Source organism: Cynocephalus volans, chromosome 8 (assembly GCF_027409185.1).
Source record: "Cynocephalus volans isolate mCynVol1 chromosome 8, mCynVol1.pri, whole genome shotgun sequence".
NCBI lineage: Eukaryota > Metazoa > Chordata > Mammalia > Dermoptera > Cynocephalidae > Cynocephalus > Cynocephalus volans.
In genome coordinates, this window is record NC_084467.1 from 12,150,451 (window position 1) to 12,165,152 (window position 14,702).

At 39.8% G+C, this 14,702-nt stretch overlaps 1 protein-coding gene and 1 non-coding gene across 3 annotated transcripts in view; both read left to right on the forward strand.

The window, feature by feature from the left end:
• The first annotated feature begins 8,469 nt into the window (after nt 1–8,469).
• LOC134383180 (protein DDI1 homolog 2) overlaps nt 8,470–14,702 on the forward strand; it is a 39,585-nt gene continuing 33,352 nt past the window's right edge. For both annotated transcript variants that reach the window (XM_063104040.1, XM_063104041.1), the window contains exon 1: nt 8,470–8,827. In XM_063104040.1, coding sequence (XP_062960110.1) covers nt 8,690–8,827 — 138 coding nt within the window. In that variant the 5' untranslated portion in view covers nt 8,470–8,689. The remainder of the gene's footprint in view (nt 8,828–14,702) is intronic.
• Nucleotides 12,987–13,090, forward strand: LOC134385317 (U6 spliceosomal RNA). Its single transcript, XR_010024309.1, has one exon. It is a non-coding gene; the product is annotated as a U6 spliceosomal RNA (small nuclear RNA).

The following is a 14,702-nucleotide window of genomic DNA, read 5'->3' on the forward strand; positions in this document are numbered from 1 at the left end:
AGCTATAGTATACAGTAGAACATGGTAATTTCCATAATTAGCTCACTGTTGTATTTTGTTGACGTGAAAAAATTGAAGAAAGTAATACAGACAGAGTAAAAATTTTAGAATAATTTTGAGGCAGAAACAATTTTGGCATTAAAAGATGAAGAGTATTTGGACAGGCAGAAAAATAGGAAAGGGTGCTAAGAGAGAGGAAAAAGCACAAATAAACGCTGGGAAAGTGGACTGCCTTGAGCACAGCTGAATTTGAGTAGAACAAGTCCAGCTAAGATTATTTAAAATCCAGATGTTGTTTTGATTCTAAATTAAATTTTAAAAGTTTTATGCTGATGTTTTGACTTTTTAACATTGAAAATTTCACTGCCTACTTCCCTGTGTGACTAATAGATATGCAGGTTTGTTCTTTTTATTTTTGCAATCGTGCACAAATGTGTGAAGGGCAGGAATCAGTCTCCATCCTGTATGCTGGTTCCTGATGCTTCCTCCGCCCTCTCGACTGTCCCATTTGCTGTTTAAATAACTAAAACATTCCATCCTGCAAAGAGATTTACACTTTGGCATTTTCTGGAAGCTACAACCAGGCATAAAACAGTGAGTGATAAGCCTATGCAAATACTTTTTGAGTTCATAAATGCACATAATGGACTCTATTTTACTGCAACAAAATGATAGGATTATAAAGTGTGTATCAAAAATAGAAATGTTTTACTTCCCACAATGGAAAGAGTTATGTCTTTGTAGCATATAGTTTACATTCATTAACTTTATTTCTGGTATTCATCTTTGTAAAATGTATGTTAATTGTAATACAAAGCAATATAATATTGTTTTTATACACTTTATTATTAGTTTCATAATTCATTCATAACGGTTACTAAAAACTGTAGGTAAGAAGGAAGAAACAATTTCCTATGGGCTGAAAATGTTTTCTAATACATTTGTTAGTATTTTGCATTTGCTTTAGAAATAGTAATATTAATATCTAAGAAAGGAACTAGCAATTTGTCAGTTGTTTATGATAGTTTGTGGATCATTTATATGGATTACACATGTATAATTTTCTGTTTTTCTTTTATAGTACGACGAAATAAAACAACAACAAAAAAAAGCGTCTAGTTTTTTTCTCTTTCTAATGCACAAACCTGGCTCCTAATTCTTGTGCCAAAGTGTACAATGATTGGTACATTTACTAAGCACATGTGAGCAAAATGGCAACTGATTGCACATTTTGTTTATATATAATCTACATTTCTTTGCTCACTTTTTCTTCTTTTGGCTAGTGATATTTTTATTGCTGATATTTACTTTCATCTGATAATTAAAATATTTAATATTTGCTAATTATTCTACTTATTAGAACTTCTAATAAAATATTTCCTGGAAAGGGAGCTAAAACTCTCAATTCAAATAGAAAATTCAAATTTTCTTTGGACTGTAATACTGAATCATAGCAGTCCCAGGAATGTAGTAATATGTTTACATTTCATGAATTCTTCCTTTTATTTCTTTTCCATAGCCTCCTGTTCTTCCTTAATGGATGTATTAACTTTTCAAATTCCTTAATATTGTTTTAAAGTTCTCTCTGTTCCCTGACTTATATTTGTTTCTTCTTTAATCAGTTATTTTCTGGTTCTCTATTTCTATTCTATTTTATTTTATTTTTAGTAGTAGTTTTCTATTCTTCATATATGTAGTGGTCCTTAGTTCATTTATATTTAATAACAGAAGACCGGTGACTGTTGTCACTTTTTTCTGCTGTGTATTTCCATTTTTCTGCTAGGTCTCTCCCACCAGTAAGACCAGGACTGGAACTCTAGTATGAAACATGCTTGTCACAGTTAGGGTGAGCAGACGGAAAAACCATTCTTTGAATGTTGAAGTGAGGAAAGGAGGAGAGCTTTACTCTGTGGCACAAGAAGCCATTCCAACAACTTCAAAACCTTAATTCTCCTCATGCAATTAATTAAAATTCTCTAAGAGTGCTACTTTTGGATTCCCAGGAGTATAACGCTGGGCTGCTTGTGCTCAGGGTTCACTGGAATAAGAAAGGGGTTAGAGGTGAAGTGGGTGTGGGGCACCTGACTAGCATAATATTTCATTAAACAGACTTTCAGTTCATCTGTTTTAGACATTGTTCCTATTCTCACCTTGCACTGTTGTCTCTGAGCCAGATTACTCACCAGGAGAAGGGCTGTTCTCCATCGCGGACTTTTCACGTGCATGCTGGGCTGCCTTGGCTGGCTCCGTTTAACCATCAGCATCTGCATTTGCTGTACTTTTATTGGGGACTTGGAAGAGAGGGGAGACAAGTTCTCATTTTTAATGTGTTGTTTTGAACTGGAAGATACATTTTCAGATACTTGTTTTAAAAGATCAATCTAGGACTTATATGGAGAATGGATTGTGGAAAGCAGAGGCTGGTATTAGGGCTCAGAAATAAGATAGTGACAGTATAAATGGAGATGAAGAGAGAGAAGTAAAAGGTGAAAAGAAGATAGAGTTCATAGCATTTGTTGACTAATTAGTTCACCACGTGCACAGGAAGAAATAATTTCTTCCCTTAGCATGACAAACGGACATAATTTTAATATAGATACTATCTGTAAACTCCAGGCTACATTCTCTTCTGAATTATTTTCTAATTTTATGATTAGATTCCAAGTTATTAAAATTTGATCTACCGTCTTTAATTGTTAAGTTATGTCTCTGAAATCTAATATGGACCCATGATGTCTGAATTTATATGTAACCAGTTTGGAAGAATTTATTGAAAAGTTAGAAGTTGTAATTCTACATCTAATTCTCTCTTTTTTTTTTGTTTTGTCCTTTTTTATAACCCCAGAAAAATAATATCTGAGGCTTATCCTTTTAACTCATGACTAATCAAATATCTATGCTTTTGAATCTAGAAGGACTACACCACTCTATCAGCATAACAGGTTTACCAGCCTGTTTTTGCATATTGCTCTCTGGGATTTGCTTGTGATATTTCCAGTAATGCTTCTGCAACAAAGTAAAATACTTCCCGTCTTATTGTGGCCTGACAGTGCCATCCTCTCCCAGATCCTCATGGTTGGTGATATTCGTTATTTATGTTAATTCCAAGTTATTTTTGTTACATAAAAAAAAAGAGAGAAGAAAAAACTTCACTTATTTTATCTGCTTCCTGGTTTTTCATTTTGCCCAAATGCATTAAATTAAGACCCTCAACAAAATCCATTTAAACTGCCTTCTCTAAGGTCTAGTAATATTCTAAGGCATAAGCCCAAAAAAGTAACCACAAAATTATATCTTTGTGTTAACTTACTGTAGTATTTAGCATGGTTAATTACTCCTTACTTTATAGAAATCTCTCCTCTTTTAATTTCTATTGCATCATACTCTGTTGTTTTTCCTGCTGTTCTCTATTCTGTCTTTTGTGGACTCTTCTTCCTCCTCCCATTTTTAAAGTACAGTGCCCCAAAGCTTCTTTGACCTTTGACACTCTTCACTTTTCATACTAATGTAGTTTCAATGAGTTATGTCGTGCACTCATGGCTTCAATTCCTAGGTTTAAAACTTTAAGCTAGAACATTTTCTGGGCTGGTACCTGCTAATTTTCTTCACTTTGATGTTCCATAAGCACCTCAAGACCAATGCATTAAAAAATGAAGGTCCCTCTCGCAAAATCTCTCCTTACTGCACTTCTTATGGGAGTGCAAAATAAAAATTACACTAAAATAAAAAGAAACACAGTGAAGTACCGGCATAAAGTGTCCATCAGAGGAACAGAATTGAGAGTCTAAAAGTAAGCTCATACATCTATGACAACCGGATTTTCACAAGTGTTTTATGATCACAACAAATGGTGCTGAGACAACTGAATAGCCACATGTAAAAAAATGAAATTGAGCCCCTTTCTCACACTATACACAAAATGAACTCCAAATGCGTCATAGAGCTAACTGTAAGAATTAAAACTATGGCACTCTTAAAACACAGGAATAAAACTTTGTGATGCTGGATTTGGTGACGGTCTCTTAGGTAAGATGCCAAAAACACAAGAACCTATATAAAGAAAGAGTAAATTGGACATCATCAAAAGTAAAAACTGTTGTGCTTTAAAGGATGCTATTGAGAAAATGAAAAGACATCAGGCTGCATAGAAAAAAAATATTTATTCATAGATTAAGAACAACAATATAGAATGAGCTCCTACAACTGAATGATCAAAAAGACAATTAGCCCAATTTAAAAATGGTCAGAGGAAGAGTCAGCCAGTTAGCTCTGTTGGTTAGAGTGTGGTGTTCTGATACCAAGATCAAGGGTTAGGATCCCCACACAGGCCAACCGCAAAAACAAACCAACCACAAAACTGCTTGGATAATTCAAATAAACATTTCTCTAAGTGACATATACAAAAGGCCAATAAACACCTAAGAAGATATTCATCGTCACCAATAAGGAAATGGCTATCAATACCGCAGTGAGATAATATGTCGCACACATTAGACAGGCTGTAATCAAACTGATTGTCAAGGCAAAGTATTGATAAGGCTATGGAGATATCACAACCCTCATACATCGGGGGAGGAATTGCAAAATGGTACAGACTGTCAGGAAACTAGTTTGGTAGTTTTTCAAAATGCGAAATGTAAACTTACTATGTGGGCCAGCAATCCTATTGCGGGGTACATACCAATGAAAACTGAAAACATGTCCACACAAAAATTTGTACATAAATGCTCAGATCAGCCTCACTTACACTAGTCAAAGAGTCAAAACCACCCAGAACGCCAAGAAAGAATTCTGAAAGCTGCAAGACACACACACACACACACACACACACACACACACACACACACACACACACACACACACACACACACACACACACACACGCTTACAAGAAAGTCCTAATACAGATTTCAGTAAATTCTTCAACAGAAAACCCACAGTCCAGGAAGGAAAGAGATGTTCTAGTCAAAGAAAAAACTAAACAACAACAGCAAAGTCTTTCAAACAAGAGTACTGTACCCAAGAAAAGTATCCTTCAAACGTGGAGAGAGAAAATCCTCTCCCAGACAAACGAAGGCTGAGAGGATTCATCACAGCAGACCACTGTCATCAGGCGCTAAAGAGAGCTCTTCCATGGAAAGATGATGCTGACATGCAACCACCACATCTGCAGGTATACAAGTCAATCAGTTTCCAACACTGCCGCATTGGGGATCAAATTTCCACATGACTTTTGGAGGGGACAACACATCCAAACTCCATCATTCACCTTCCCCATTCCAAGGACTAGGACCTTGGGTCTGAATCCTGGTGCAACACAGAGTACATCTTGGTTATGGGGATGTGATGAAGGTGTACTGTTTCTTGGGTTTCCTTTCTCTTAACTCAGGAGTCATTCCTCCCTCTCCCTCATCCTCCAACTCCAATTCCTTAGGAAGTCCCGGTGACTTTTCAAAATACCTCCCTAATCTACCTGCTTCTCTCTGTCTCAACTGTTACCTCTCTAGTCCATCATTTCTCCCACCTAGACTCTTGCTGCAGCCCTGTAAACATTTTCCTGTTTTTGCTTTTGCCCAATACAACCCATTCTCCACTCAGCAGCCAGTGTGAACTCAAAAAAATTTTTAACAGCTTTATGAGATATAAATCATATACCATACAAATCACCTGTTCAAAATTTATAATTCAGTGGTTTTTAGCACATTCACAGGGTTGCTCCCCATATACTGCCAATCAGCCATTACCCCCATCCTAGGCAATCACTAATATACTTTCTGTCACTATAGATATGCCTTTTCTGGATGTTTCATATAATTGGAATCATACAGTATGTGTCTTTTGTGGACGGTTTCTTTCACTTACAATGTTGTCAAAGTTTATCTATGTCATTATGTTGTAGCATATAGTAATACTTTTTTATTGCCAAATAATATTTCATTGTGTGGATATACCACATTTTATTTATTCATTCATTAGATGATCGATGCTTGGGTTGTTTCTAATTCTTCTTTTTTTTTTTAAACAAAGTCGGTACAGAACTATCTACTTTTTAACTATTACTAATAATGCTGCTGTGAACATTTGTGAACAAGTTTTCGTGTGGATGTATATTTTCATTTCTCTTGGGTTTATTCCTAGGAGTAGAATTGCTGGATCATATGGTAACTCTACATGTAACTTTTTGAGGAACTGTCAAACTGTTTTTTCCAAAGTGGCTGCACCATTTTACATTCCCACCAGCAGCGTATTAGGGTTCCAATTTCTCTACAGTCTTACCACCACTTGTTATCATGTCTTTTTAATTATAGCCATCCTGGTGGGTACAAAGTGATATCTCACTGTGGTTTTAAAATGTGCATTTACATTTAATATGCTCACAGATTCTGTGGGTCAGAAGTTCAAAAAGAATACAGTGGAGACAACTCTGTGATGTCTGGAGCCTCAACTAGAAAGACTCAAAGACTGGGAGGTGACTCCACAGCTGGGGCTGAAATCATCTGGAAGTGTCTTCACTCATATGCTTGGTGGCTTTTCCTGGTAATTAGCTTTGATCTCAGCTGAGCTGTTGCCTGGAACATCTACACATGTTTTCTCCATGTGATCTCACTGCATGGGGTAGTTTGGGCTTCCTCACAATATGTCTGCTGGATTCCAAGAGCAAGTGTCCTAAGAGAACCAGGCTGTATTGCTCTTTGTGGCCTAGCCTCAGAAGTCATACAATATCACTTATGCCAATCAGTCTGCCATGATTCAAATGGAGGGACATACACCCCACCTCTTAATGGGAATATGTCATGATCATGTTGTAAACAGGACATAGAAGATGGGTATTGCCATGTTCATCTTTGGAAAATAAAATCTGCCAGACCTGGGAACCACTAGGAAAAATATAATAGAAAAATTAACCAATTCATGATTCCAACCTCAACTGATTCCTTCATACCACCTGGCAACCCTACATCATCTCTCTGCTCAACTTGCTTCAACTTGCAATGGTTATTTCAAAACTTCTTTACTGTAGAAAGCACTATATATGTCTTACCTAATACTTATTCCTAACCCGTTTTTCCCATCATATCCTTTGAAGAAGCTGGAAAGCTAAACACTTTCCTAGCCTCTCTTCCACCTATGTGACACAGTTCTACCCAGTGAGATGTAAGCAAAAATCTGCTGAAGGACTTCTGGGCAAGCTCCTGCCTTGAGCAGGAAAATGATGCATGTAGTGGAGGCAGCCAGCCATATTGTGATCCTCAGGGAAAGTCCAAAAAAACTGCAGAAGCATTGGCCCTGATATCACTGAGCCACTGAACCAGTGCAGCTGTCTACCTCCAGGCCTCATATCCTGGGAGAAAATAAACTCTAGTTTACTCAAGCCACTGATGGTCAGGCTTTCTGTTACTCGTAGCCCATACAACCACTCTCCTCAATCCTCTGCTCTATTTTCTCTATAGTTCTCTCTTTTCTGCCTCCCTACCTAGCTACCACCTGCACCCATAGCCATCCTGTTTCCTCCTTCACTCCCGTTATAATAAAAAAAGGGGTGCATAACCCATGGATCGGGAGTTGGAGTAAATGAGGAGATGCTAATCTCACCTCCATTTTATAATCATCTTTCAGGTTTGGTTTTCTTACTCATCCTCACGTTCTGGGCCTCTACCACTCATCAGCTATGTGGCCTTAGGCCATCAAAGTAGTAAATATTTATTGAGTAGATTCTAAATTGTACCCGATAAAGGCACTGTGCTAGATGCTGGGGATTGCCAGGGCTAGGAAACAGACACAGTCCAAGAAGAGAAAAAACTATTTACAAGGCAGGGGAATGGAGCCTTGGAGGAAATGAGAGTGAGCATAGTGGCTGGAGGGCAGAAGGTGAGAAGAGCTCAGGAGGGGGGGCTGGAAACTTAGGCAGGGGCCAACGCGAGCTGGCTTCTTTAAAGTAGGCATGGGAAAGATTTTGGTCTGAATCCTAAATCACCAGGACGGGAAATGAATTAATCCCTTTGTGCCTCAATTTCTACCTCGAAAAATATGGTTTAGAACTATGCGCTTAGTTATCAGTCTCCTGTACTAGATTGAGAGTGAAGGGCAAGGACTTGTGTCTTTAATCATTTCTGTATCTCCAGCGCCTAGCACCTGGTAGGCGCTTGATAAATGCCTGATGAATGAAAAATGACATTGTGGAGTCCTCCGCAGTTTCACTTACAAATTCAACCATCTAATACATCTTTCTTCCTCCGCACTCCTTCCCTCCCCTCCTCTTTTCCCGCCCTTCCTCCCTCTTCCCTCCCACGCCCCCTTCCCACTCCTCCCCCTCCAATCCTCTCCTTGCTTCCCACCTCCCCTTCCCGGCCCCGCCCTCCCCCTCCCCCGCGTCGCGAAAGCGGCGAGCACGAGGCGGGCTTTACGGCAGCTGCGTTGCGGCGGGACGGGGCGCCAGGCGGCTGGCGCGCTTGGCGGCAGCGGTGGGAGGCAGGCCGGCAGGCAGACGGACTCGCAGGCGGGTGGCGGCGGCCGTGCCTGCTGGTGAGGGCGGGAGAGAGTGAGTCACTGAGCGTGTGTGAGGGAGGGAAGGAGCGAGCGGGCGAGCGAGCTGCCCTCGCCGTCCGTCCGCAGCACCAGCCAGGCCCAGCCGCCTCCCCTCTGCCCCGCGCCCAGGCCGGGCCGAGCCGAGCTGGGTCGGGCCCGGGCCATGCTGCTCACCGTGTACTGTGTGCGGAGGGACCTCTCCGAGGTGACCTTTTCCCTCCAGGTCGACGCCGACTTCGAGCTGCACAACTTCCGCGCGCTGTGCGAGCTCGAGTCCGGCATCCCCGCAGCCGAGAGCCAGGTACGCCGGGCAGCGAGCGGGGTGTCCCCCGGAGCTAGCCCTCCCCGCCTCGGGGCCTCACGCCCTCCCTTTGCTACTGGTGAAAAATTGGGGGTGGGGGGGCAGGGACGGCCATTCCCAGCTCGCCTCCGCATCCGGGAGGGAGCTGGAGTCGGGAGCTGCCCCCACACACCCCGAGGTTGGGGTGGGGTGTGAGGAGGGGGGGCGGAGAACCCCACCACAGACGCACCCTCTGCAGGGTGAGGGGCGCTGGACTGTTTGTTGGCAGCCCTCCCCACCCTCTGGCTCGTTGGCCTCTTCTCCCCTACTAATCCCGAGTTTGGGGTGTCGCCGTGGACCTAAGAAGGAGCTCTGGGTTTGTAAGGCTTCCTACATCCTGCTTCCCCAACCAGAAATTCCAGTTTGGGTCACTGTAGATGTTCATCTGCCTTTTTGAAGTGGGTTCCTTAAATATATGCAATTTACCTTTAAAGGTACAGATTTGTACTTTAGGTGAGGGGAAAAGTTTTCAGACTTGCACTACGTCGTTTTGAGGTCTTTGGAAATGCTCTTTTCCGTACTACTTGCGTTTCTGGTTGAATTCTTTTTTTTTTTTTTTAAAGTAATTATTCGGCCGGCCCGTGGCTCACTTGGGAGAGTGTGGTGCTGATAACACCAAGGCCAAGAGTTCAGATGCCTATATAGGGAGGGCCGGTTAGCTCACTTGGGAGAGCGTGGTGCTGACAACACCAAGTCAAGGGTTAAGATCCCCTTACCAGTCATCTTAAAAAAAAATAATAATAATAATTATTGGAACAGCTCAAGCTGTTTCTCTCGGTTCTTCCTTGGTAGTAAGCCAAAAACCCATTTCAGGTCACAGTTCAGAGTCTGAGTCAGTTTAAAGCCCAGTACTTTGTAAAGGATATTTGCTTGAAAATAGCCTTGTATCTTAGTGCAATTTGGTGGTTTCATTTCCCTACCTACCCTGCTTGGAAAGAAGTCCAGCCAATCTTACGTCTTAAATAAGCAAAGTAATTTATTCTCAAAGTGCTTTGGGGCTGCTACTGGTCTTTATCAACCAGAACGGGTGGCAGTAACTCTAGCCTTTATACTAAAACACTTAGATCCTGACTTGATAAAGTGGGCCTTGGAGGCCATAGTCTAAACATTAAGAAAATTATAGACGTCTTCCAAGGCCCCAGAATGTAAATCTTGGTTTCCTACTGCAGTTATGAAATAGTACCAAAATCTATTGCCCAACTAGTTTGTTCTGCCCTGTCTTATGGTAAACAAATGTGTCAGTATTTTGTTCAGAAGTGGGTATGATTCCTTTACACAATATGAACTTTAGAATCTTGATTGAAAGCTTTCAAAAATAATTTATTTCAGGGCACAAAGTGTCACTCAAATACACAGTCTGGCAAAAGCTACAAAGAAATTGACAAAACGGTTTTTTGGTTTTTGGTTTTGCAACTTCTATAAAAATTTAATACAGAAAAACTCAGGCACTAGTTCCTGTCAGTGAATCCTTCATGTGGAGAACTAGGAAAGGAGAATTTCAATAGAGAGGGAAAATCAATTCAACTTTTGAAGGTGGCTTTTTCAATTGTTCTTTTCCTCTAGTTGTTATATTACTCTGGTTATAATCACCAGCTAGTAGGGGAAATAAGAAAGTAAAATGCAAATTGATTGTTATTAGGGTTTGGGAAAAGAAAGACTGTTTCTGTTCCTGAACGTTTTGAAGTGGCTGTAACAAAAAAATGTAAGTAAATTAAAGAGGGTGTCAGATTGAAAGACAATTAATTAATGGTCAAGGCAGGCACTGTCCTCTGCCAGTTCAGAAAGTTAGGAATACTTGGGCCGAGCCCGTGGCGCACTCGGGAGAGTGCGGTGCTTGGAGCACAGCGACGCTCTCGCCGCAGGTTCGGATCCTATATAGGAATGGCCAGTGCACTCACTAGCTGAGTGCCAGTCACGAAAAAGACCAAAAAAAAAAAAAAAGAAAGTTAGGAATACTTTATTAATTGAACGATTAGGCTAACTCCCAATTCTTTACTGTTCATTATGTCATTGTTTTTGCATTTACTTTTTTCCTAAACCAGATTAGCATATAGAATCTTGGGCTCCCACTAGTGTTAAGCCTGTATTACATAGCTGTAAACAGCTCCTGTTTTTCAAGTTTGTTCTGACTCCATTGTAACCTGACAACACAGTATCTATTTTAAGACATCTGGTGGTCCATTTTCTTTCACTTGCTTGTCCATTAGGCAGGAACAGGATCCACCCTAGACACTTGAGTCATTTCCTTTCATCGGATCATAAAAGTAAACATCATTATAGTTTTTACCCACAGATAAATCATTTTCACTTACTTGACACCCCCCCCCACCACCACCATTTACCTCCCAGGGTTCTCCTATGTTACTCATCTTTCCTTTCTCTCATAGTTATGGTCTGTTTACCTCACTCCTCTTGTTTGCTTTTTCTATTCTCATTTCTTCACCTTCCATTTCTGACTCCGTTTCTTCAAGGGAATATATTTTTTTACGTTCCTGATTATTCTTTCCTGCTACTATGTGTCCAGACCACTGGTTTCCAAACTTTGTCTCATGTATTCCTATTAGTAAAATGTTTCAGAACATGCTCCTGTTATGTATATGATACTTTTAAAGTACATGCACTAGTATCTTATATGCATATATATAAGCATGTGTAATATGAGGGTACTTCAAAAAATTCATTGAAAGATTTGTATTCTCTTTTAATTGTTTTTCCATGAACCTTTTTTTTTTTTTTTAAGATGACCAGTAAGGGGATCTTAACCCTTGACTTGGTGTTGTCAGCACCACGCTCTCCCAAGTGAGCTAACCAGCCATCCCTATATAGGGATCCGAACCCGTGGCCTTAGTGTCATCAGCACCACACTCTCCCAAGTGAGCCATGGGCCGGCTCGTCCATGAACTTTTTGAAGTACCCTTGTACACTATATAATATATATAACTAATATGTTATATGCATTATATATCCATATATAATACACTGTATACATCAATTATGTTATAAACAGATATGAAATAGAATTTAAGGAAGGATGAACTAAATAAATGGGAATGAAAATTCTGATATTGTCTTTAAAGATGTAGGAAGAGAGTAGAATTGTCTTGCATGCCTGCCCCACATTGGGGATCGTTAGTATAGAATTCATCTTTCACATCAACATCAATTGTACATAAGCATACACATGGAAAAGGTGTTAATTTTTTAACAGCTCTAGTCTGATTATAGTAGTTACATTGCAGTGATAACAAATTTAGAATAGAAATTATCTCTACCTGTGTATGTGATTTAAATTGGTCATGTTCTGTCTTTTAATACATGTGTAGGCTTTGGAAGCCAGCTGTGGCTCTGTTGCTTTGGTGTAGACTTCACTGGGTGAACTTAACAGTTATCAGAACTTAGCTTCACTTTAATGTCTTTGTATTTTTATCTTTTTTTTATTTTTTTTTTTTTTGGGCGGCTGGCCAGCATGGGCATCTGAACCCTTGAGCTTGGTGTTATCAGCACCGTGCTCTCCCACTTGAGTTAACTGGCCAGCCCTTCCTATTTTTGAAACATTGTTATAATTTACCAGGTGGCATGTGGTAGAAGTGTGTGCAGTATGAAAAACATGTTTAAATGCCAGATAATAGCATAACCGTATGATCCTGGAAATGCAGACCTGTACACAGCATGCCTTGTGGTTTGTAAAACACTAAATCATTGGAAACTGAAATTTTCTATCATAGCTGGTTTTGGCATGTTTATTTTAGCAAGTAATTTTCATGAATTTTTTTTTCTGGTAAGTACTACATATGTACTATGGAAAACTTGTAATACATAGAAAAGGATAAAGAACAAAACAGTCATTTACTGTTATCATAACTGGGAGATAACTGAAGTTTACTTATTTGGGGAGGAGATGGCAGGCTGGTACAGGGATCTGAACCCTTGACCTTGGTGTTATCAGCACCGTGCTTTAACCAGGTGAGCTTACTGGCCAGTTGCTCAGTTTGCTTTTTAATGTATTTTGTTCTAAGTTTTTTTTACTTCTTATTGTGAATGTATCTTTTAAACATGATGAGGCCTGAACTATATAAACAATTTTGTGTCTTACTTTCTTCAGTCAACATAACGTTGTTACATGCTCACTTCTGCAGCACATACACTGAAATTGGAATGATACAGAGATTAGCATGGCCCCTGTGCAAGGATGACATTCAAACTGGTGAAGTGTTCCATATTTTTTTTTTTTTTTTTTTGTCGTTTTTTCCTGACGGGCACTCAGCCAGTGAGTGCACCGGTCATTCCTATATAGGATCTGAACCCGCGGCGGGAGTGTCGCCGCGCTCCCAGCGCAGCACTCTACCGTGTGCGCCACGGGCTCGGCCCTCCATATTTTTTTTAAAAGTTACATTATCAACATTTTCCCACAACACTTCAAATTCTTCAAGTATATATATGTTCACACACTTTTTTTTTTTTTTTTTTTTTTTTTGGCAGCTTGCAGGTGAGGGGATCCGAACGTATGCCCTTGGTATTGTAAGGCTGTGCTCTAACCAACTCAGCTAACTGGCCAGCCCCAAATTTATAATTTTTAATGGCTGCATAATATGCCATCATATAGGTGTACTGTAATTTATTTAAGTTTCCCTATTGCTGGGCATTTGAATGGGGGAATATTGGAAGCAGTTATGAGTAACGTTGCCATGAACATCCATGTAATTAAGGGTTTACCCCTCATTCGGATTATTTTTGTAAGATAAGTTCTTAATATGGAATTGTCAGGTCAAAGGCATAAACTTCTAAAAAAGCTTTTAGTAATTTGCCAGATTGCCTTCCAGAGGGTTGTAAAAGTCAAAGTGGCTATGACGTGGGATAGTATATGTAGATAACTTGGCATATAGCAGGTGCTCAGTTAATGGTAGTACTATTTTGAAGCCATTCAGATGTGATAACGTTGGTTTTGTGGCCAGTTCATGGTCCTTAATGCTAGAAATGTATTGTTAGGATTTCTGTTACCAGCTTGGGGAAGAGACCAAGTTTTAGAAGCAGCTTCTCCCCAATGAAAAAGAAATGAGACTGACGGTGTCCTGGATGGAAAGTGCAGGTCACAAATTTTGAGGACTAGCACATGGTATCTGGTTCTCATTTTTCCCTCTTTAGGGAAAGGGCTTCAAGCTAATTCTCTGGAGCCTAGTCACACTCAGAAGACCTCAGTCCTTTTGTAAAAACAGCATGAAAAAAAAAAGATTTCTTTTCTTTTTCAGAGAAATGAAAATTTCAGAGATCAGAAATGATTTGACTTCATGCTTAAAGGTTTTGGAGTTCTATTAATTCATCTGTTGTTAAATGTTGATTAAGATTAGAATTCAGTCTCTAGGGTGCCACCTCTGGAGTAAGTCCTAGCAGTTGTGCCAGTTCTGCTGATTAAGACTTGTAGCTGTATAAATTTTCTTGTTGTATATGTCCTTATAACTGGCAAAACTTGAATTTTGAGCATTGTAGCTATTGACTTGTGTACTGTGCATGGTGGATAGCATCACCAGTGCCATCACCAGAACTCCTTTTGTTTTGATTGGTAGAGATTCAAAGCTATTGGTCTAATAGATACTCATGTTCAGTTGGAAGATCACACAGATTTATTTAGGAACTTACGCTGCAAAAGAAAGACTCTTAAGATTATTTTAACAAGAAGAAATCAGTACTTTGTGGCAATTATAATTTCTGCTAAGCTTTAGTTGATCTCATTGTGTCCTTAGACTAAAATAGAGTACACCTGCTTCTTTGTCAGTGTGAAGAGTGTTTGCTCCTCACCTAAGTTCTCCAGTGTAGTATTTCTAAGAAATTGGGACAGATA